The sequence below is a fragment of the Tripterygium wilfordii genome, chromosome 19 (assembly GCF_013401445.1).
Source record: "Tripterygium wilfordii isolate XIE 37 chromosome 19, ASM1340144v1, whole genome shotgun sequence".
Classification (NCBI taxonomy): domain Eukaryota; kingdom Viridiplantae; phylum Streptophyta; class Magnoliopsida; order Celastrales; family Celastraceae; genus Tripterygium; species Tripterygium wilfordii.
In genome coordinates, this window is record NC_052250.1 from 4,004,398 (window position 1) to 4,027,147 (window position 22,750).

A 22,750-nucleotide genomic window follows, 5' to 3' on the forward strand; every position below is an offset into this window, starting at 1 on the left:
CAAATCCACAAACTTGGTTCACACGTTTGGTCCACATAGGAGAATTTCTGTGTATATATATATATATATATATATATACACACACAATATGCATATATTGTACATATATATCTATATACACACACAGTATGCATATATGTGTATATATATATATATATATATATATAGCATATATGTATATCATATGTGTGTGTATACACACATACACACGTTGAAGTATCACATGCATACAACAGTTTTGGTAGTTGGGTGGGCCCCAATTGAAATAAGAGGACAAACAATGAGGCATTGATACATCCATTCTTGGAAGGTTGACCCAGATATTTTGGGATAAGAAAACATCACCATTATGGCCCTTTTTTATGCTTATCAAGAAGAGAGACATTAAATCACACTTTTGAGCCAGCAAAGAAGTCTCATTTTGATTGCTCTTAAGGCTCTAGTGTAGCCTTATCATGAATACTCAATAATGTTGGTTGTGTTAATTCATAATTATTATTGCACGTATGAGTATCTATTGATGTATTTAATGCTTTTAAATACTTGATCAATATTTGAATGATTTGATGTGTTAAATTGAGACTAGAAGGTGATCTTTAGATTTATGCTTTCGACAATAGATACCATAGGTTACATGGACCATAATAATATAGGGACATAGCCTATGTGATTGTTACATAATTTCATAGAAATGAAATTTTATTATCTTTATCCAAATATTAGGAATAACAGGGGTTGGTAGTAGAAGTATTTTTGATATAATTAAGAACGGAGTAATTAAAGGAAAGTGATGGTCAATTTGGATGATAATTGTAATTAACATGCCAAAGTTGTTGGTTGCGAAATTAAATTTTATAGATATGCGGAAGCATTTTAGGATCGTCTTAACATAGACATAAATAAAAAATTTAACGAACGAATCCCTACAACCATAGGTACCTCACGATCGTACATAGATTGTTTTAGCATGTGTGTAACAATTTTATTTGATTACAAATAATATCTTAACATGGCATATATGCATACAAGATCCAGTTCTAAAGTTTGTAGATAATCCTAGCTTTGTCCTAGGTTTATATCCATACAAAATTATTCCTAAATGTAATCATACAATCATGGCCTCAAGAAAGAATAGAATAAACCAACAATTTCAATATCGATGTCCTAACCTTTCAATATCAACGTTCGCTTGGGCCGCGGAAGGTAAAGATATTAATATGACATTTGCCGAAATAATTTCCCTTGACAAATGGACTAGTATGCAGAAAATGAACCAAAATACTTCAAGTTTGCTCCACCCATCAAACTCGAGAATTATGGAACACTTATAGATGACGCCCAACCGTACAAGACTTCCATTTGGCCGTCCCCATAGTTTACCCACAATAAGATGTCTTATTGTGTGACTTGCAAATAATAGTGATCAATTATACATTGTGGACTGGCTATTCGAAATTTTTTGATCAATTATACATTGTAGACATTTTGTGATCAACTATATATTGTGGACTTTCTCTATTATTTAAATGGTGAAGTTTATTACAAAATAATCAACACCAAATTTGTTGAAAACTTTGACCAAAAATTAAAGTGCTTCAAACTGGTTATAATATATATATACATGTATGTATGTATTCATTCTCACATGTTATTTCATTCCTTTACCACTAAGAGTCGAGTCTTGACTGTCAAGATATGACCATAAATAATTATAACATTAAAAATTAGCACTTTTTATTCTTTGGTAGCTAATGCGATCATATTAGTTATTGTATACATCTTTGCCGTTGCCATTGGTGCTTTACTAGTGAAAACTTGGGGATTTAGTGATTTCGTCCACCATTTGCAAAGCAATACAGGGCTGGAACAGTGGTATCTGCAGCCATAAAATTAATACTAGTTCAATTAAAGTGAAATTTTTTAGGTCCGGAGTAGAGAATTGAAGATGGAATATTTACATTGTGACCAGACATGATAATCCAATAGAAAGCAAAGTTTCCATATTTTCTTCGAAATCCTTTTGTTATTCTCCTGTCATTTCCGCAATACAATGGATCACGATCTAAGTTTAAATAAGATTGCAAGCCATTCCACCTAATTCATATGGATGGAGTATCTGTTAAATAATAACAAAAGAATGCATGTGCAACCCCTTTTAAGTTTGCTTTTATTTGATAGGGGATATGAATTTTATTTTTACCTAAGCTTCTTGACCCATGCTTCTGCTCCTTTGGTTGAGCATATGAGATCGAGCTATCACAATACCAACTTTAATTATGATTAATAATCATATATATCATATATATAACCAATGAATAAAAAGTGAAAATAATATGTACTTGTCCATTGTATACAGTGACATTCACGCCTTTGGCCAACAGCTGGTCAACCTAAAAATATCGAATAAGATCAATGTAAAAATTAAAAGTGGTATAAGGGAAGTAAAATGTTATAAATGTTTACCTCGTTAATTCTAGGTTTCATGAACTCTTCACTAAAAGCATTACGAAATTTTTCGAGTTGATCTCCCCAACTATTCATTAAAAAAAGGAGAGCATATAAGTCATATGATTAATAAACATAAAATATACACAATAAATATTTCAACAACAAAATGAACTTACGTTATATTCTTAGGAATAATTTGTAGCTTGTTTCTAATACGGCCATTCATTAAGCTAAGTATGTTAACATTGATCCGCATAGTACCTTGATCCAATAATAAATTGTAGAAATCCTGTATTATTAATGTGATTGCGGTGAATATATCTATGTACATATATCTTTATATATGAATATATATGTGCATGAAAACTACGAAACCTACCACAAAATTACTGTGCTCAAAAATTCTCTTTTGTAGCTCATACGTTGTAGAAGTTGCTTCTTTATACTCATGTTTCTCAAGCTGGTGCTTTATTTTTTGAGTCAAACTACCATCACAAATGGAATCACATTAAATCATTGTAATAAAAGTTTTAGTAGATAGTTTAGAAATTCAAAGCTACTAAACTCGTTTGATGTCTTTAAACCGTTGTCATCGAGACGAGACATATCTTTTAGAAGAGGTCCCCATGAAAACTGTATTTTATTTCACAGATTCGATCCATTAGTATTATAAATATTATTGTATAAAATAGTTTACGCTTTTTACCTACCACAAAATCTTCAGGAGAAATCCAGCTGTCTCCTAAGGCAACTCCTGCATTAAAAGTTAAACAAGAATATTTTACGCTAGACTTATGCTTGGAAGTAGATAACTAAATTCATTATTTCTAATTCGCAGATTGTTATATATGTTACCGCCAAGTTTAAGCGTTAATGCTTCTTCATCGATTGCTTTTACAATTGCTAATCCAAGAGTAACTGCAATTTTTCCTCCATATGACTCTCCAAATATATAAAGAGGACTTTCTTGGAGGAATTTAAATCTGTTGAATAGATTCTTTAACAAGAAAAGTAACTCAGTTGTTGCCCCTTCATCACTTCTAGCCAACAAGGTTTCATCCTCGACATAACTGAAGCCTGTTCCAGCTGGACTATCCTAAATTTCATATTAGCTATAAATAATTAGTGCATTCATCAATTGTTTCTATACATTTGGATGGAGGAAGAACCAAAGTATTAAAATTGTACCACAAATAAGAGATCTGCCTTTTGAAGCCATGTATATTGACGATGATTTAAATGTCCATCTAATGGCCCTATTGCTAAGAAATTTCCAGATGCAACTCCTGAACCACCCTGAATTTTGTAATATATCATATTTAATATGAAGTGATTCATATTATAAACTTGAATTGAAACTCAATTTATGGTATATATTTCTCAAAGTAAATACTTACTGGGCCTCCTGCAAGCCATAAAATTGTTGGCCATGGTGCATATGGATGTTTGACTCGAGAAGGACTCTTAAAATGCCACCAAAATAAATGAACCTCTGTATATCATGGTAGAGGAATAGAACATATAAAAATAGGAATTTATATACAAAAACAGATTGAAGAATGTATGAAAGGTGAAAATTTTAACATACTTGTTAGAACTTCAACATAGCCCCAGCATTGTAACCCTTCACCACCAGTTGTCGTTCTTGTTGCAACAGTCCTATATGAACATTGTGAAGTTAATGAAAATACAAGAAAGATGCATACAAGGGAATGTTTCTCCATTTCATTCATATTCAAGAGGAATTTGTTGATATATATATATATATATATATATATACACATATACAGCTTTGAAACGCACAACATGAGACAAAAATACAATCGACAACTCCAATGATACAGATTATTAACAGCTATATAGAGTTCACATTCTTTGTTTATCTCGTTTTAATATTTATTTATTTTTGCTTTATTTTATTGTATAGAACATTCTCTCCTCTCATGCCAGAATTTTATTTATCCTAATTAATATGATTCTCGTCTTACAAACATTAAATCCTCTCTAAATCTTAGCTAAAGAAAATTCAAGAAAAATTTAGTTTTTTCTTGAACAAGAATTGATGTATTTTTATATCAACAAAAATTCTTATAGATTTAAATTACCACATATCAGCGTTAATGGTGTTTATAAGAAAATAAAAATTAAACTATCATGTAATTTTAGCTTTAGGTTTTTCTTTAAATACTTGCAGTATTCTATCTATTTTTCAATCCGTAATTCTATTTTCAATATGAGAACATTCACTTTAATAAGCCCTCATTAGAATGGTAAAATCAAAGGGTTAAAAAATTATTTTTGTATTTCTGTGTTTTTATAATCACGCTTTAAACTAATTATGGTCATTTAAATTTATAAGAATTAAGTTGATAAATATGATCATTCATTTATATTGGTAATAACTTCTGTAATTTCAGTTATTGTTTAGTAAATAACCATTTTTATCATAAAAGTATTACTAATTTTAACATTTACTACATAACAAAATTTTTAAAAAAAATACAAAGAGAAGATACACATCTCATCAGAATTTTGCATAAAAGAGCCAAGGCTGTGTCTTTGGAAATACAAAGAGAAAATACACGTGCCATTCGAATTTTATCTACCATGTCCTGGTTTTTCTGCCACAGTAATAAATTTCTGGCCTATAAATAAGTTGCATTCCGACAAATATGTGAGAGGTGAAAGATTTATGGACTTATTTGGGGAATAGATCATTCCCATGAAGTTTTTTATTAAATATTTGTATTGTTAATGAAATGTTTTCCTTGAGCCTAAATACTTGAAGTTTTTTATTAAATATTTGTATTATTAGTGAGTGTCTTTATAGAAGTTGTTTATTTGGTTGGTCATCCCAAGATAAGTTTAGTACTGCTGTAAGTGAGTGTCTTTATAGAAGTTGGTTGGTCATCCCAAGGTAAGTTTAATAGTGTCGTTCGTGAGTGTCTTTATAAAAGTTGTTTATTTGGTTGGTCATCCCAAGGTAAGTTTAATGGTACCGTAAATGTGTGTCTATATAAAAGTTGGTAATTGATCGGTCATCCCAAGGTGTTTGTATCAAAATCAATTCCTACAAGTCATCTGACACGTGGTAAGGTGAATCCCACATACACAAAAAGCAACCAATCTTATGGTTACATGTGGCGAAAGCAAGGAGGAATTTTATACTAATCGTTATTCATTTTGCAGGATTCTGATTGGGTGTTGACCTGAAATCCAGGGATTAGTTCCCAGAAATAAGGATTGTGCAAGGTTTATTGTCCAAAAGGCTACAATTCAGGAAGTCTTGGCCTAAACGGATAAATTCTTTTCAAACATAGTCTGTTGGATAACTATCGAAAGATACTACCATCATCCTCATTTTCTCAGAAGAAGGTTGCGATTATGAATCACGCTAACCTAGTCATTTCATCCAGCAACAAGAGAGTAGTCTTACAACAATCTCATGATGTTCCACGACAAACACTAGAAGAAGTACCCACCACTTGGCACTATAAAAGAAGAAGAAGAAGAAATAGGAAATCACATCGCGTCAAACACAGACCATACGTCTTCAATCCTTCATTGCTTTCTTAGGCATGGCCACTTATCTTTCTATTTAGCATGGCTCCGTGCCAACTAGTACATAGATTTATCTTTCCAGCCTCCGTGACTATGTTTTAGTTTAAGCTTGTAAAGCATGCCCACATGACTACATCCCAGGATGTATCCCTTTTCAATGAAGATCCTGATGCATTCCTACAATGCGTTGTTTTTTATTTCATCCCAATAGAAGCTCTTTTCATTCCGATGATAGTCTTTTGTTTTCTATTTTTTTTCCAGATTGACACTCTATGCATTTTAAGTCATTTTCCCGAAAGGTAAACCTTGAGCCAGTAGCCGTGTGTTCTCTAACTGCGCACAGTCTGTTTGGTGTGGAGGTCATATTCAGTGTAAAATCCTACAACCATCCTATCAAATCATTTGGGATGATAATGAGTCTTGGCACACCTACAAATCTAACATCCATATCCACAAAACTCCTATTCCTAACAGCCATAATTGTGAGATCTGTTGTCTAGAGCATAAGATAACTAACATATTAAAGCACACCCGGTAGGACCTGAAGTGTTAGTAATTTGCAGTCGTGACAAAGAGAATTGGAAAAGTAGCAATAGGTGAACCAGTTGAAGACCCGTCTCCGCCACCTTCACCTTCACCTTCACCAAGGGAATACACAACAATTTTCAGCCTACTCATTCTGGCGAAGGCGAAATTAATGTGAGCACTGTACTAGTCAAACTTCTGAGTCAAAAAATCTCGTCGGCAAACCATAGTTTAATGCAGACCATGAAGCACCTACAAATCTAACATCCATATCCACAAAACTCCTATTCCCAACAGCCATAATTGTGCAATCTCTTGTCTAGAGCATAAGATAACTAACATATTTTTTCACACCCGGTAGAACCTGAAGTGTTAGTAACTTGCAGTCATAACAAAGAGAATTGGAAAAGTAGCAATAGGTCAACTAGTTGGAGACCTGTTGTCACAACCGGGGTCACAACGCGGAACGGCGATGGAGGATGAAAAACGTTCAGAGTCGCCACCAATTGATTTAAGGTGCAATTGGACACCATAAAGACCTGCGAACTAGAAAAAGGGGTACGGGGACCGATTAAATGTGGGGAAGGTGTTAGGCACCCCATAACTCCCATTTGAAAACAGTTACCCTAATTAATTTAATTGCTATCTCTTGGAAACTTGCTCGCAAGATATAATTGTTTTGAGAAAAAAGTTTGTATGAAAAATACTATCAACTTATGATAGTTTTAGAAAAATATTTGTAAGAATACTATCAACTTATGATAGTATTTAAAAAAATTTGTAATATTACTATCAACTTATGATAGTTTTTATTTGGAAATACACTACCAACTTTTGGTAGGTTTAATGAAAATACACTATCAACTTTTGGTAGGTTTAATTTTAAATACCAACTTATGGTATAAATGATAATTTGGGAAAGAGACATGTATCAATTTAGCCTATTATTGCCAACTTATGGCAAATTCATAAATGAAATCAAATAAGACCCATAATCCAAATAAAGAGAATCAACTTATGATTTCCTTAATTGAAATGACCTACATTCAAGTTTAAACTCATACACTCATAATAAATAAAAAATAACCCAAATAATTAATGCCCAAGTTATACATGCCAATATGAATAAATTACCCAACCTAAGGGCCAAATATACGCACATTATAAATCACAATAATTTGGACAAAATCTAAAAATTACTCAAAGCTCTCAATAATTCCGGATCAAATCCTCTAAGTATGCCCATCGGCCCAAGTGGGGTCAAGCCCGATCTAAACCCAACATCAACACAAAAATGGGTCAAATGGGTATCCAAACATAATATCAAGTCAAGTCCATATTTAAAGATTCACATAAACATATATGATAATATCACACACAACCATATCATGTACACACATATACATATATAAACACATGAACTCATGTACATATATATACATATACCTATAGACGTATATATTCGGGCCATATATACATATAAACATACATACAAATCCTAAACCTTGCACACATATATATTGTATATATATATACACGCACACAGAAACCTGCAAACCGTGTATAATATATATAGTATATATATACACACGCACACCATATATACATATGCACAGATAAGTCGATATGAACAGATTGGCACGAACAAAGACCGATATAGACAAATCTAAAGAATCGATACAATCATACAAACAATAAACAGGACACAAATATGAACAAAAACAGTGTAAACAAGAATCGAAATAGCAATATGGACATGTAGAACAAACATTCGAAATCCGAAAAAATAAAGAAGCCTAAGGAATAAGAGGAATCAAAAGTACCAAGAGAAACCAAACGAAAGAAATACAGAGTATGAATCCAATAGAGAAACAGAGAGATACAGAGATGTGTGTAGGTCATTACCCTTGCAGAGAAATAGAGCTTAAAGGAACAAAATAGTCTTCTAGTTCTGCTCTCTTCTCTTCACTTTGATGTGCGGCGAATCACCCACTTTTCTCTCAGTTGTTCCTCTTTTCCTTCTCTCTATTTTTTTCTTTTGTTGTTGGTGCCGCCTCCCTCTCTTCACCAAAGGCTCTCTTTCTTTTATCTCCCCCTCTCAATTGTGTCTGTATCATCCTCCCTTAGCTCCCTTATATAATGCCGTACCACCTCACACAAAAACCCTATTTCTACTCTTCTATCAAAAAGTCCCCTCAAACCTTATTTTCTTTTCTCTTTAGAAACCCTAAGAAAATTACCCTTTTTGTATTTTTCATTCCTTTTGTAAAACCCTAAAAAGTTGTCACCTTTTCCTTTTTAAGGTTTTATTTCCCAAAATCTTTTAATTTCCTTATTTTGTAGATAATTTCTAGGGTTTGGTTTTATTGGGCTAATAGTTGGGTATTTGTGGGCTTAAGGATCCAAGAAATAAACTTTTGAATATTCGTGGGCTTGTGGGTCAAGGAAATGAGTTTTTGCAGGCTTGTGGGTCCAAAAGTGGTTTTCTGAATTTTTATGAGCTTGCGGTCTTAAGAATGGGCTTTTGCATTTTTTGTGCTTTTCTATTTTTATTTTTTGGGCCAGACGAAAACCGGTTACTACACCTGTCTTTGCCACCTTCTCCAGGGGAATACACAACAACTTTCAGCCTACTCAGTCTGGCGAAGGCAAAGGTAATGTGAGCACTGTACTCGTCAAACTTCTGAGCCGAAAAATCTCATTGGCAAACCATAGTTTAATGCAGACCATGGAGCAGATAGCCAAGAACATGCAGCAAGCTTGTCGACATACTCTTCTGTAGAATCATGAGGTCTTCAAAGGAATTCCCAAGAGTTCTGGCAAGTTCTTCAATTAATGCAGCAAGGCTCACAACAAGTTGCATTTTCAACACTTGTTCCTTGATAGTCAATGCAAACTATTCAACAGCCAACTCTACCTCAGCAATCACAACAATTCCTAACAGAGCTGGCCACCATGTTGATGGTCGGCCAATCGTCATCAAATCCCAGTATTAACAATGGACACCCTGTTGTGACCAACCTAGCTGCAGTTTCTGTAGCTATTCCTCTAGCTCCAATGCAGAATATTCCGAATCTTGGAACGCAACCTAGCTCCAATTTCCTAATGGAGCCCTCATCTTCTTGGGTTAGTTCAAGTAGTTAGTATCCCGGACTTCCATTAATACATTCCTCAAGAATGTGTTGAGGGGGTGTAGTTGTACAAATACCAGGAGTCTTATTGGACTTCATTTGTGCCCATAATGAGTTCGTGTTAGCTGGATTGCACCTAGCCATTGAGTTAGAGATCAAAAATCTCCTCAGCTACAGTGATTCTCAACTCAACACTAAGCAAATCAGAGAAGAGTATAAAGCAAATGCCCCAAACATGGTGAAATATCTAGCCAAGAAGAGAGCTATTGGAGAAGGTCCCAAGATGGCGTTCAAAAGAATTCCACGATAAGTAACTGCCAAGGTTGACGTACTCGCTTGTATAACATCCGCATGCTCGGCCAAGAAGTCATCCTTAAGCTAAGTATAAGTTCTCCCCTGACTGAGCATAACAAGAGCTCAATATGGCCGATATCCACTAAGAGTCGATCTAGATAGGATCTTATTAGGGAATACATCCCCAAGGGTAAGCTACCCGAAGAAAAGAATTTTGCGAAGAGCAGCCAGGTACTCTTGTTGTACAGAAAATCTTTCACTTTGTCTTACCTGAGATGCCTTACAACCCGAGAATTGCGGTAGCCACTTGGGGGCAGAAGCACTGGCTTACAAGGTACTTTGGTGTGGGCACTATTGGCCAACTATGAAAGAGGATGTTAAGCAGTTTGTCAAGAAGTGTGACAAATTTCAGAGGCACTCCACCATATCTCATCTCCCATCAAGCGAGATGAAGCCAATCCAGAATCCATGTCCTTTTGCTTAATGGGGGTTAGACCTCCTTGGACCATTTCACCAAACGGGTAAGTCGAGTTGACCAAACAGAACTTCCTCCAAGGTCTGAAAACAAGACTGGAGAAGTCCAAAAGAAAATGAGCAGAAGAGCTCCCTAGCGTGCTTTAGTCTTACCACACTACTCCAAGAACTTTAATTGGAGAGACTATCTTCACTCTCGCCTTTGGAACAGAGGCTCTCATTCTCGTTGAAATTGGGATCCCCACATAGCGGGTCACCCAGTATACCAAACAGGAAAATAATGATATGCTTCTCAACAACCTCGATCTTCTTGAAGAAACGAGGGAACAAACTAGAACTCAAACAACTGCTTACAAACAGTGGACTACACAGTACTACAATAAGATGGTGTACGAGAGAAAATTTGACAAAGGAAATCTAGTGCTAAGAAGGATTTAAGTGATCGAGAAACACGCCAGGAAGTTAGGAGAATGATGGAAAGGACCATTCAAAGTCATTGAGGTCTTGAAAATTATATCGCTGAATCTATAAAACCAATCAATATACAAATAAAATTTTAAAAAATTAAAATTTTTTTATAAGTGATTAAAAGAAATCGACTTGAGTGAGCGGGGTCATAAGCCTCTATTGTATCAATCTTAGTGGTGCTAGGCAAGCTACTGAGTGACAATATTGCTAAGTCTCTTATCCCATATCCCCATGAGAAATGTCAAGTGTAATATATAATAGGCCAAAATTTCTAACTAGTAACAAGCGCTTTTCTTAGGCTCAAACTAGTATGGGCTGATGTTGGGCTTAGAAAGATAAAGCTCTACAGGCCAGTATGAACTGACCTAAAACAGACAAAGTGTTACTAATGTGAAAGGGTGTTTGAGCAGCCAAATCCCTATAAAAATAGTGGAACTGCCCAAACATGAGTTACTTGACTATTCAGTTGCTCGATCGACTTTTGAAATTTCTCATTTAAAAAACATTTTAACTCATGTAAATTCATTTCAATTCAATACATAATCAAATAGAACTCTATGTATTTATATCATCAAAATCACAAATGCTAGACCTACCATCCAACAAAACTAACAACCACCAGACAACTCCAATCATAGTTCTAAAAATACTATAAAATCTCACATGAGACCGCCTCAGACTCAGTTTGTCTCCAAATCAAACGTCCTCATTACCATTTTGGACATCACTCACTAATTCATTGCAATGACCCAAAACCTAAGACAACCAATCCAAATAAGAATACTAGCACTGAAATAGAGACAGTACTATCAATTGCTCCCCAGCAGACACAGTAAAGACGGATGACAGGGGCTACTGTAAATATAGCTCAAATTTTTTTCAAAATTTTAGAAAATTATATTTATATTTTGATTGATTTTACGAATCTAACGATATATTTTTTTGATCGGAATAAAAATCAAATTAAATATGAAAAGTGCATGACAATTTTGAACCGTTAGATATAAATCAAAAACTATTATATACATTTTTTATATTGAATTTGATTTTTCTTTCTAACGAAAATTATATTGCTGGTTTTATAAAACCGATCAATATACAAATATAATTTTTAAAAATTAAAAAAAATGATATGAACTGATCAAAGCTGACAAAGTGTTATTAATGCGAAAGTGTGAGCCGTTACAATATATATCTCAAAATTGATGAGTGATTAAAATAACACCTTTTTGTCAAATAAAAAAAAAGAGTAAGTAGATCAAGAATACATGGAATCGGTCTAATACTATGGCGCCTAACTTTTCCTTTTTCTTTTTTCAAATCATAGAATACATCAATGGCACCTAATTTTTTTTTTCTATACTTGTTCTATCAGGGTCTAACTTCTTCTTCTTGTTTATTTTTTTTTAAAAAAACTATATTGAGGGTTCAAAATATATTTATATTAACGTATTTTATGACAGAATGAATATCTCAGTTTACACAAAAAGTAAAAATCTATAAAAGTAGATGGTAGAGAAACATGTGAGGCTAAAGACGGACAGGTTGGCAACTTTTGTTTGAAAATTTGTGCTTTTAGCATTGAGATATGGTTGTTATGGTAACGATTATCGTTATTGAATACGGGAAAATTACGGGAAAATCGTTACCATACCAATTATGTCGGTAACTCAAAATGTGATATTGTTATCGTTATCGGTAAATTCAATATACCGAAAAATCGGTAATAATATGTTGGTAATTGGTAATTTTACCAATTACTATAACTTTTCTACTTGTTACTGTTATGATAAATCTTTAAAAAATAAAAATTGTTGTATCAAATACAGTATATATCCACCCAAGAAAGAAAGTACCAATCTTTTAAAAAAAAATGAAGGAAATTAAATTACACAATCTGTTCTCATTTACATCATTCACAAGCATCCAACTTTTTTTAGCATCATTTACACAATCTGTTCTCATTGGGCAATCAGTGCGTGTTCACGCGATGACCCACACCCGAAATTGTCATAGAGCAAGTAATCAATATGGAGAAGGAACCAGACCATAAGCAGTTATGACAATAGAGAGAATAGGTCCACGGTGAGCTGGCCAAGAGAACAACTCTCCAAACCTTTACGAACTCGTACCCAAATTCATTTTCCAACACTTGATTCTGCTGCCTCCTTTGGCCACGAATTCGGGCAGGGCGAATCGCTGGCCGGAATCTTCATTATTGTGGGAGGGAGTGGAGAGCTTGCGGTCACATAGCAGAGACCGTGGAAAGCTGTGGTGGTTGAAGAAGAGTGGGAGGCAACGACGATTGTGATGAAAGCAGAGGCAATATCGGTTGAAAGTGACGGTGGCTGGGAAATGAGAGGGGACTTTCTATCCATTTGATAGAGCAGAAAGATTAATTTTCAATGCTAACAGAAAAATTGTGAAAAAAAAAGCTAAGCTTAAAGTTGTAAAATATGCTGTGAGGTGTTGGGTGAAGTAAAAACTAACGCTAACAGAAAAACTATTGAAATAAAATATTATAATATTGGATTTATAAATTTTTTATTCAATTAAATATAATAAATATAATTCTTATTAAAATTAATTTTATATCATTAATTATAAATTGTTTTTATATCAAAACTGAAAATGTTAATCAGTAAAAGAAATAAAATAATAAAATATAATGTTGTAAATATTAATAAAAATTGTTAATAAACAAATTGTTAAGTAAAATTATAATCTACATATTTTTTAAATAAAATTAATAAAGAAATGTTAAGTCAAACAAATGTGGGCCCAACCCTTATTTAAAAGTAATAAATTTGTAATAATGACTCTGGGACCCATAAAAAAATTATAAAATATAAAGACATAAACATCATCCCATAACCACCAAATAGGTACTTTGATCTTATTTCAAGAGAGAAACCCTAAAACTCAATGACTTGGATCTTATTTCAAGTGATTCATCCAAGGGTTATAACTAAAAGAGATTAAAAATAAAAAATATTAATATATTTAATATATATGTCGGTAATCGAGAAATTTACTGATTTTGAACTTTGTTTACCGTTATCGGTACCAAATTCAATGGTAAATTTATCATACAGAAGTATTGGGAACGGTATACCAATATTTTATCATTTTCGGTACCAATGTGCCGGTAACGGTATACCAATGAATAATTTGCTGCTACCATAACAGCCTTAATTGGGGATGCAAAAGATAGATGTACACCTACTTTACATCCGAATCTAGATCTACATCCAAATTTATTTGAAGGATCATTAAAATAAAATAGATCAATTAACTTTCAGGATATTTTAAAATTCTGCAATCTATGGATTTGAATCTACAAACTTTCACTTCTTCCTCTTCTACAAATAGCTTATCTTACGTTTTACCCTATGATATATTCCATTTTTTTAGCTTTTTCAACTCCAGTCGATGGAAGTTCGTTTGATCGATATGTTTAAACTTTTGTGTAGGAAGGATCTATGCTACAACATGAGTAGAGCTGAATTGTGTAACCAAATTCAGAATTTGTGTTAGGATTTGATCAAAGTTGAGAAGATTGTGCCATTTTTTGGACAGAGCTAGCCGTCACTGTAGCACTTGAGGAAAAATGCAAACAATCGTCTCTATTATTCAAGAGAATAAAGGAAAACCGTGGGATCCACATGGGACCCACCCTAAGAAAGGTAGAAGCAAAATTATAGAAGTGTGTTGAATTTTGTGGTTCTTTTTTTTTCTTTATGTAGTGGGTGGGCAAAATTATATGGACAATTAGGTATGTGTGGTCTTTGGTCTGAATTTCTTTATAATTGGAGAGGAGTGTCTTGTGTAAGGGAGTTTTGCAGGTATTTTAAACGTTTGGTTGGGTATGGGAGTAAAGCTTATAAGCTAACGTATAAACTCTACCAAACGGACCTGATTCTTTGTATGTGATAGGTCCGTCAAAGCTTATAAGCTCCACCAAACGAGCCTGTGTAGCACCTAGGGGAAAAGGCGGTCAGTGAGAGTGTAGTGTAAGGATTTGTTGTTTAGTTTTTGAGTTCATCTATTTTGTAAATCTTTTTCATATTAATGGAATTTTGTGTTTTTTTTGCCCGAGTGTGTAGGCAAGTTGTGTCGAACTTCGTTAAGTTAAGTGGAGTGCAGGATGGTGCTCTAATTCAATCTATGGCAGAGTATTCTCAGAGAAAACAGGTTGGTCATTCTCAAATGAGAAACATAGTTTTTGAAGCACTTACTAAGACAAAGAATAAACAGGTTCCTTGTTCTAGAGTTGTCAAAGTGAGTGAAACTGGTTGATAGATTTGTAGTACACCGATTGATGATATGGAACCAGCAAATAAGTTCAAAGATAATTTGAACTTGGGCGGAGTTGATCTCTAAAGATTGAGATTTTGTTGGAGAATGCAACTTTGTTTAAGGATGTTCATGAAGAAGATGAAGATTTTAAGGTGGACTGCTATGTTTATACTATTTTGGTCCATGCTTGTTGCACTCAACTTTGATCAAATGTGGAGAATTGTTAGGATTTGATCAAAGGCGAGAAGACGATGCCATTTTTTGGACAAAGCTAACCGTTGGACACTGTAGCACTTGGGGAAAAATACAAACGGCCATCTCCATTATTGAAGAGAAGAAAGAAAATGCGTGGGCCCCACCCTAAGAAAAAGGAGAAGCAAAATTACAAAAGTGTGTTGAATTTGTTATTCTTCTTTTCTTAGGGCGGACCCCACGCATAAAATGGCACCATCTTCTCAATCTTTGATCAAATCCTAACAATTCTCCACCTTTGATCATTGTTTAGCGTAACAAACATGGAACTAAATAGCATAAAACACAACAATCTACCCTAAAATCTTCGTTCTTCCTCTTGTTGCTTCTCCAACAAAATATCAATCATTAGATATTAACTCTAGTCAAATCCAAACTATCTTCGAACTTGTTTGTTGATTCCATGATATCAACCGATGTGCTAACACCCGTCTCCATTATTAAAGAGAATAAGGGAAATGAGTGGGACCCACCCTAAGGAAAGGAGAAGCAAAATTACAGAAGTGTATTGAGTTTTGTTTTTCTTTTTCTTCCCTACGTAGTGGGGGGACAATTATGTGGACTATATGTGTGGTGTTTGGTTTTGTTTTTCTATAATTGGAGAGGAGTGTCGTGTGTAAGAGTAGTGATGTAGGTGTTGTTGCGCCAAGGGAAAAAGACATTCAGTGAGAGAGAGAGAGTCTAGTATAGCTAGGAATTTGTTGGTTAGTTCTCGAATTCAAGAGCTTACCTCTTTTGTAAATTTTCTTCATATTAGTGAAATTCTTTGTTGTTTTTCGTTTGAGAACGTAGATAAGTTGTGCCGAAACTCATTAAATCTTGTTTCTCTCTTTTGTTTTCGTAGATTTTCTATATTCGAATTTTTCCGTTAAATTCAAAACAATTTGAATTCTCTTAGTCAATTTACAAAACAATAACAATAGATTGTATACAAGTTGGTCTTTACTAAGTCCGTTTCCCTGGCTTATTGAGTCGACCTCTTCCTATGTGTCAAATAACTGTTTATGTCTAGATGGAAAGTGTCGCGTCCCTCTCTCCTAAGGTATACCGAAGTGTACCTATTCCCATAAGAACGTAACCGGCAGGGGACCCCATCCCCCGAACCAAGCCTTAATCCAATATATAAACCTAATAAAGTATATAAAATGAAAACAACTCCTGAAACATATAAGGAAACAATCTCTCCAAAATATCATACATACACCCACCAAACCATCGGAGTATCTATACAACCGCGGAAATAAGAAGACATATCAACCTGAGATCAAACTGAGTAAATACTTAATATATACAAAATACAATACGCAAAGTCCTCACACTCGGCTAAAGAAACAGCTCGAGACTACACACCATGTATCCCTGACAACTGTGGGGGTAAAGCTAATCGATAAGCTACTGTCCCCACTCTCTCCAAAATCTCAAATGGTCCTATAAACCTCGGAGCTAACTTCCCCGCTCTCCCAAATCTTTGTACCCCTCGCTTCGGACTAACCCTCAGAAACACGTGATCCCCCACCTGAAACTCTAGAGGTCTACGTCTCCTATCCACGTAACTCTTCAGTCAATCCAATATATTGGACTCCTATATGAGCCCCACAGTCTACATCAACCACCTCCAATCACCTCACTCCTAAAAGCATACCAATAATGATAATCAACAGAGAATACGTATAAAACATACAAACAGGTTGCATTTTCACCCCCGAAAACTGATAAAACCATAATATAATAAAAGTCTGTGAAACCAGAACCCTAGAACCACACGTGAAAGACACGAAAACCCTTACCTGGAAATCAGGATGCAAATACCAAGCACGCGTCCCTGATTAACCCTTGACCCCGAAAGTCAACCCGCTCCGAATCTCAACCGGGATCACCGTCTACATTGAAAAACACGATATATGAAAATACAGTTAAAATATGTTCGATCAACTATGATCAACGGTCAAAGTCAACGGTCAATGGTCAATGGTCAAACCGGGTCAAATGGGTTAAACCGGGTCAAACCGAGTCAACTTGGCCCAAACCCATTCAACACCACTACTGGCGATCCGGCCACCCAAACCTGTCAAATCTTACATCAAATTGAAGAGCTTGATGAGATGAACTCATAGGTACCTGAAACAAGCCAAACCGTAGCCGGAATCGGCCGGATCGACTAAAGGAAGTTCACGGTGGCAGGAATTTCAATCCAAGATTTCTCCCAAACTGGAGCTCCGTTCAACTTGATTCAAGTTGGGTTATTCTCGTCTCGTCCATACGCTCCTTTTGGTACCAACCATGACCACCAACGTCGCCAGAATCACGAAATCACCGTTGAACCGTGATATAGAGAGAGAAAGTCGTGTGAGAGTGAGGGTATATTTGCAATTTTTTTATTTTTTAATCATTTAAATTTTTCTTGTATACAATCTTTTACTTTCAAAAACACCCTTTAATGAAATGTTCCAATTGACTTCAAAAATTCATAATAAATCCAATTTAAGTGATTCTCACGCCAAAAATTTTCTTTTTAAATCCCCCATTTATTAAAAATATTTTCATAGTTTTATCTTGATTTAATTTTTATTCTCCCCAAATCCCAATTCACGATCACCGTGGTTCACTCTACCTCGATCAACGCGTCAAAGTACTATGAACAGTGTATAATGGAGTCTGGATATTGGTGAGGACTCTACCTTGGAGATTGGTGAGGACGCTACTTTTGAGACACGTCCTATCAGGATTGCGGATAAACAGGAAAGGCGACTACGATCGAAGACCATACCCTAGTCAAGGTGATATGGCAGCACTATGGTGCTAAGGAGGCGACCTGGGAGTTGGAGTCTGACATGCGAGCTAGATTTCTAGAGTTATTCACTACCTAGGTACGATTTTAATTTTGGGGATGAAATTTTCTTAAGGGGGGAGGATGTAATATCCTGACTTGATTATACACTGTTCATAGTACTTTGACGCGTTGATCGAGGTGGAGTGAACCTCGGTGATTGTGAATTGAGATTTGGAGAGAATAAAAATTAAATCAAAATAAAACCATGAAATAAATGGTGGATTTAAAAAGAAAATTTTTGGCACGAGAATCACTTAAATCGGATTTAAATTGGATTTATTATGAATTTTTGAAGTCAATTGGAACATTTCATTAAGGTGTGTATTTGAAAGTAAAAGATTGTATAAAAGAAAAATTAAAATAATTAAAAAATAAAAAATTGCAAATATACCCTCACTCTCACACAACTTTCTCTCTCCTGTTTCTCTCTTTATATCACGGTTCAATGGCGATTTCATGATTTCGGCGACATTGGTGGTCGTGGTTGGTACTAAAAGGAGCGTATGGACGAGACGAGCATAACCCAACTTGAATCAAGTTGAACGGAGCTCCGGTTTGGGAGAAATCTGGGATTGAAGTTCCTGGCACCGTGAACTTCCTTTGGCTGATCCGACCGATTCCGGCGACGGTTTGGCTTGTTTCAGGTACCTATGAGTTCATCTCATCGAGCTCTTCAATTTGATGTAAGGATTGGAAGGTTTGGGTGGCCGGATCGCCGGCGGTGGTGTTGAATGGGTTTGGGTAGAGTCTGGTCGAGTTGACCCGGTTTAACCCATTTGACCCGGTTTAACCCTGTTTGACCAATTTGACCCGGTTTGACTTGGTTTGACAGTTGATCATTGACTTTGACTGTTGACCATAGTTGACCGAACGTATTTTTAACTGTATTTTCATATATTGTGTTTTTCGATGTAGACGGTGATCCCGGTTGAGATTCAGAGCGAGTTGACTTTCAGAGTCAGGGGTTAATCAGGGACATGTGCTTGGTATTTGCATCCTGATTTCTAGGTAGGGGTTTCCGTGTCTTTCGCGTGTGGTTCTAGGGTTCCGGTTTCACAGACTTTTATTATATTATGGTTTTGTCAGTTTTCGGGGGTGGAAATGCGACCTGTTTGTATGTTTTATACGTATTCTCTATTGATTATCATTATTGGTATGCTTTTAGGAGTGAGGTGATTGGAGGTGGTTGATGTAGACTGTGGGGCCCATGTAGGAGTCCAATATACTGGATTATTATGGACTATACAATAAATCGGGTACGTACCTATAGACCGTCTGAGGTGAGGTGCATCACAGGGGACGCTCTTTGGTGTAGGCTATGCTATCGGGATATCAGATCTTCATCCAGTATCGGCGTGGACCTGGACTAGGAGACATCCTACGGGGGGGATTAGGGTGGGTTCGGGGGTGGATTATGGATTACCTGAGATTGGTGTTTGTGGTTACGGTGCTGTATAGCCTTATCGGCTGTCATGTTACTTGGTTGGATTACTGATAGTTACATATTTATTGTACTTCATATTATACATCATATTCCTTGATTTCTTATTTCTGGATATCGATGTTCCCTTTCTATGCCCTACTGAGCCTCTTGGCTCACCCCTCTTCTTGTTTCCCTTTCAGGTGAGTTGGAAATAGGTGACGATGGTCAGCGGCGGGACGCATGAGCTGGTGTGTAGTCTCGAGCTGTTTCTTTAGCCGAGCGTGAGGACTTTGGGTATTGTATTTTGTATATATTACGTATTTACTCAGTTTGATCTCAAGTAGATATGTCTTCTTATTTCCACTGTTGTATAGATACTCCGATGGTTTTGGTGGGTGTATGTATGGTATTTTGGAGAGACTGTTTCCTTATATGTTTCAGGAGTTGTTTTCATTTTATATACTTTATTAGGTTTATATATTGGATTAAGGCTTGGTTCAGGGGATGGGGTCCCCTGCCGGTCACGTTCTTATGGGAATAGGTACACTTCGGTATACCTTAGGAGAGAGGGACGTGACAAAAAGCCTTAATAGTTTATACAAGTATTGACAGCAAACAACACACAAACAATAAACTACACAAGTAGTGAAAACAATGTTGTAAATCCACACCCCCATACACACCAATAATATTGTTCGTTTTGGGTTGTCCGATTCCTGTGGACACATCGGGCCCATACGACTTTGTTTCTCCTTAGGCCCAAGCAAGTGGGCTAGGCCCAACTCACTCAAGCCTAAGAAAATGTCTTGTTAGTGGTTAAGGGTGGCTTTAGTCCTCCTTATAAATAAGGAATTGTTCTCACATCTTATCGATGTATGATTTTACACTCCCCTGCACTTGTGGACTGGGTTATGTCAGACCCAACAAGTGGACTAGAGGTTATGTCCAACTGGATCGAATTGCTCTAATACCATGTTGTAAATCCAAACCCCCATACACACCAACAATATTGTCTGCTTTGGGTTGTCCGGTTCCTGTGGATACATCGGACCCGCACGGTTTTGTTTTTCCTTAGACCCAAACAAATGGGCTAGACCCAACTCACTCAAGCCTAGGAAAATGCCTTGTTAGTGGTTAAGGGTGGGCTTGATCCTTATAAATAAGGAATTGTTCCCACATCTTACCGATATGGGACTTCACAAACAATAAACGAGATATGAGCATTGTTGAGTCTTCCGAATCAAACAAAATAAAAATTATATCAAATCATCCAATCAAAGTGAGCACCAAAAATCCAACACTGTATTCATGGGTTGTTAGACTATTGCACCTTCTTTGCTATTAAGATAAGTTTGCCACAAAAAAAGTATGGAGCTAGAACATTTTGTTGGACCACAGATCTTACATGTATGATTTTGATGATTGTCTATCTTATGCTATTTGATTATGTGACAAACTTGCCTATGTGTTAAAAGACTGAGATGACTTAAATGATTGATCATGACAATAAATTGACATCATTATATCTATTTTCAATCATATTTAATCGTTTTAAATAAATAGTGATTTTCGAGTACTTCACTTTCGGGGACCTAAATGTTAATATTTATGTACTTATAACATTTATACAATAGATCGGATTAAGGATTTACCTTAGCAGAAATATCTGATCTTCACAGGATTGTTGTTTGTGTTACAGCCTCCATTTGTCCAACGCTTCTGAGTATGACCTCTCCGTGAAACTATGGGTTGGCTACTAGAATTACCCCTTGATTTCGACAACTCACAAAACCCAAAAGCTTTTGGTGATAGCCTTGGAAGAAAAATGGAGAATTAAGACAACTTGTTCTCTTCTTTTCTTTCTTAAGAACTTCTACCGTACTCCCACAAGAGTGTATAGAGAGAGTTTTTGGGTAGTATATGTGGGATAAGATAAGTGGTTTCTCCACCATCACTTTTACTATCAATAATACATATACTTTAGACCAATGCTTTCAAAGGCGAAAATGCAAGGTAAGAGGTAAGCCTTGATGCGTTGAGACGTAAGTTTTTCGGGAAAAATATTTTTTACATTAAAAATATATAAATATAATAGAAATGATGTAGTTTCACGAGTTGCCTGAGAAACGCACGCCTCAAACGCTTAACGCATCGATGTGTTTTTGTAAGCTTTTGGACGAAAGGCGTGCGTTTACTTGTCTTCATTTTATCCATGCGCATCAGTGCCTTTTAACTTCAGAGTTCAGAAGGAGTAACTTTGTTCATGTCTTCATGAGTTCATTCACGAGCGTAACCCTAGCTTGATGAATTTGTTGGATTTTATTTTTAGGAAATAAAAAATAAAAAATCTTCATTTAGTAAATCGCGGGTTGTAAGGGTCACGGGTTTGACGATTACCCGCAGGTTTAGGGGAGTCGTGACGGGTTTATTGCTTGCCCAAGCTAACATAGTAACCGGCCTGGCATTCCTTGAAAATGGTGGTTTAACTGCTCTGACTAACTAGTTAGGCCGGGTCTGATAACACTGCTTTTAAGGGCTAAACGCCTCAAAACGCGTTTGGAAAACGCCTTCAAAAGCACTGCTTTAGACATGACAAAAATTTCCACCAAAACTCATCAATCATGTCTCCCACAATGAGAAAAGGTTCCACCAAAACTAATCAATCATATCTGCCACTACAGAACAATAATGGAGAATAATTAACTTAGAATTATTATGTTGATACAATGCACTTAGTGGGTGACCATCAACATCTCCCCCTTGCCCACTAAGGGTGAGATGCCCACTAAGCATTGCCAACCATCAAGGTGAAAGACCTAGGCCACACAAGAGAAGGTTGAATTGTGTCCTTAAATTCTTATTAGGAACCTCTTTAATAAATCGTCACACAAAATCAATTTACAAGTTTAGATTCTGATAAGATAATGATTTAAACAACACAAAGGACACTACAATCAAACTTGAGGTAAGAAACTATGTAATAAATAATAAATAAAGCAATAAACAAAAGACTGTAAAACAGTAGGGTTCACTGCAAGAAATAAC

At 35.6% G+C, this 22,750-nt stretch overlaps 1 protein-coding gene and 1 long non-coding RNA gene across 2 annotated transcripts; both read right to left on the reverse strand.

Moving 5' to 3' along the window:
- Positions 1–1,804: 1,804 nt before the first annotated feature.
- Positions 1,805–21,657, reverse strand: LOC119985492 (serine carboxypeptidase-like 51). Its single transcript, XM_038829784.1, has 15 exons — positions 21,472–21,657; positions 21,358–21,371; positions 4,037–4,107; positions 3,846–3,940; positions 3,637–3,744; positions 3,304–3,544; positions 3,159–3,202; positions 3,014–3,081; positions 2,828–2,933; positions 2,625–2,737; positions 2,464–2,533; positions 2,340–2,390; positions 2,201–2,253; positions 1,959–2,094; positions 1,805–1,876 (listed from the first exon to the last, which is right to left on the reverse strand). Exons 1-15 carry the CDS (start codon positions 21,655–21,657, stop codon positions 1,805–1,807), a joined length of 1,428 nt encoding a protein of 475 aa, XP_038685712.1.
- Positions 12,737–17,301, reverse strand: LOC119985268. The gene is made up of 2 exons (XR_005465075.1): positions 17,240–17,301; positions 12,737–13,271 (listed from the first exon to the last, which is right to left on the reverse strand). It is a non-coding gene; the product is annotated as an uncharacterized LOC119985268 (long non-coding RNA).
- Positions 21,658–22,750: the final 1,093 nt, after the last annotated feature.

Coding starts and splice junctions, on each gene's coding strand:
- LOC119985492 (XM_038829784.1), bottom strand. CDS start 21,657: ATGGTGGAGAAACCACTTATCTTATCCCACATATACTACCCAAAAACT. Junction 3,545..3,636: donor AGGCAGATCTCTTATTTGTG/GTACAATTTTAA, acceptor TATGAAATTTAG/GATAGTCCAGCTGGAACAGG. Junction 2,534..2,624: donor ATTATTCCTAAGAATATAAC/GTAAGTTCATTT, acceptor TTTAATGAATAG/TTGGGGAGATCAACTCGAAA.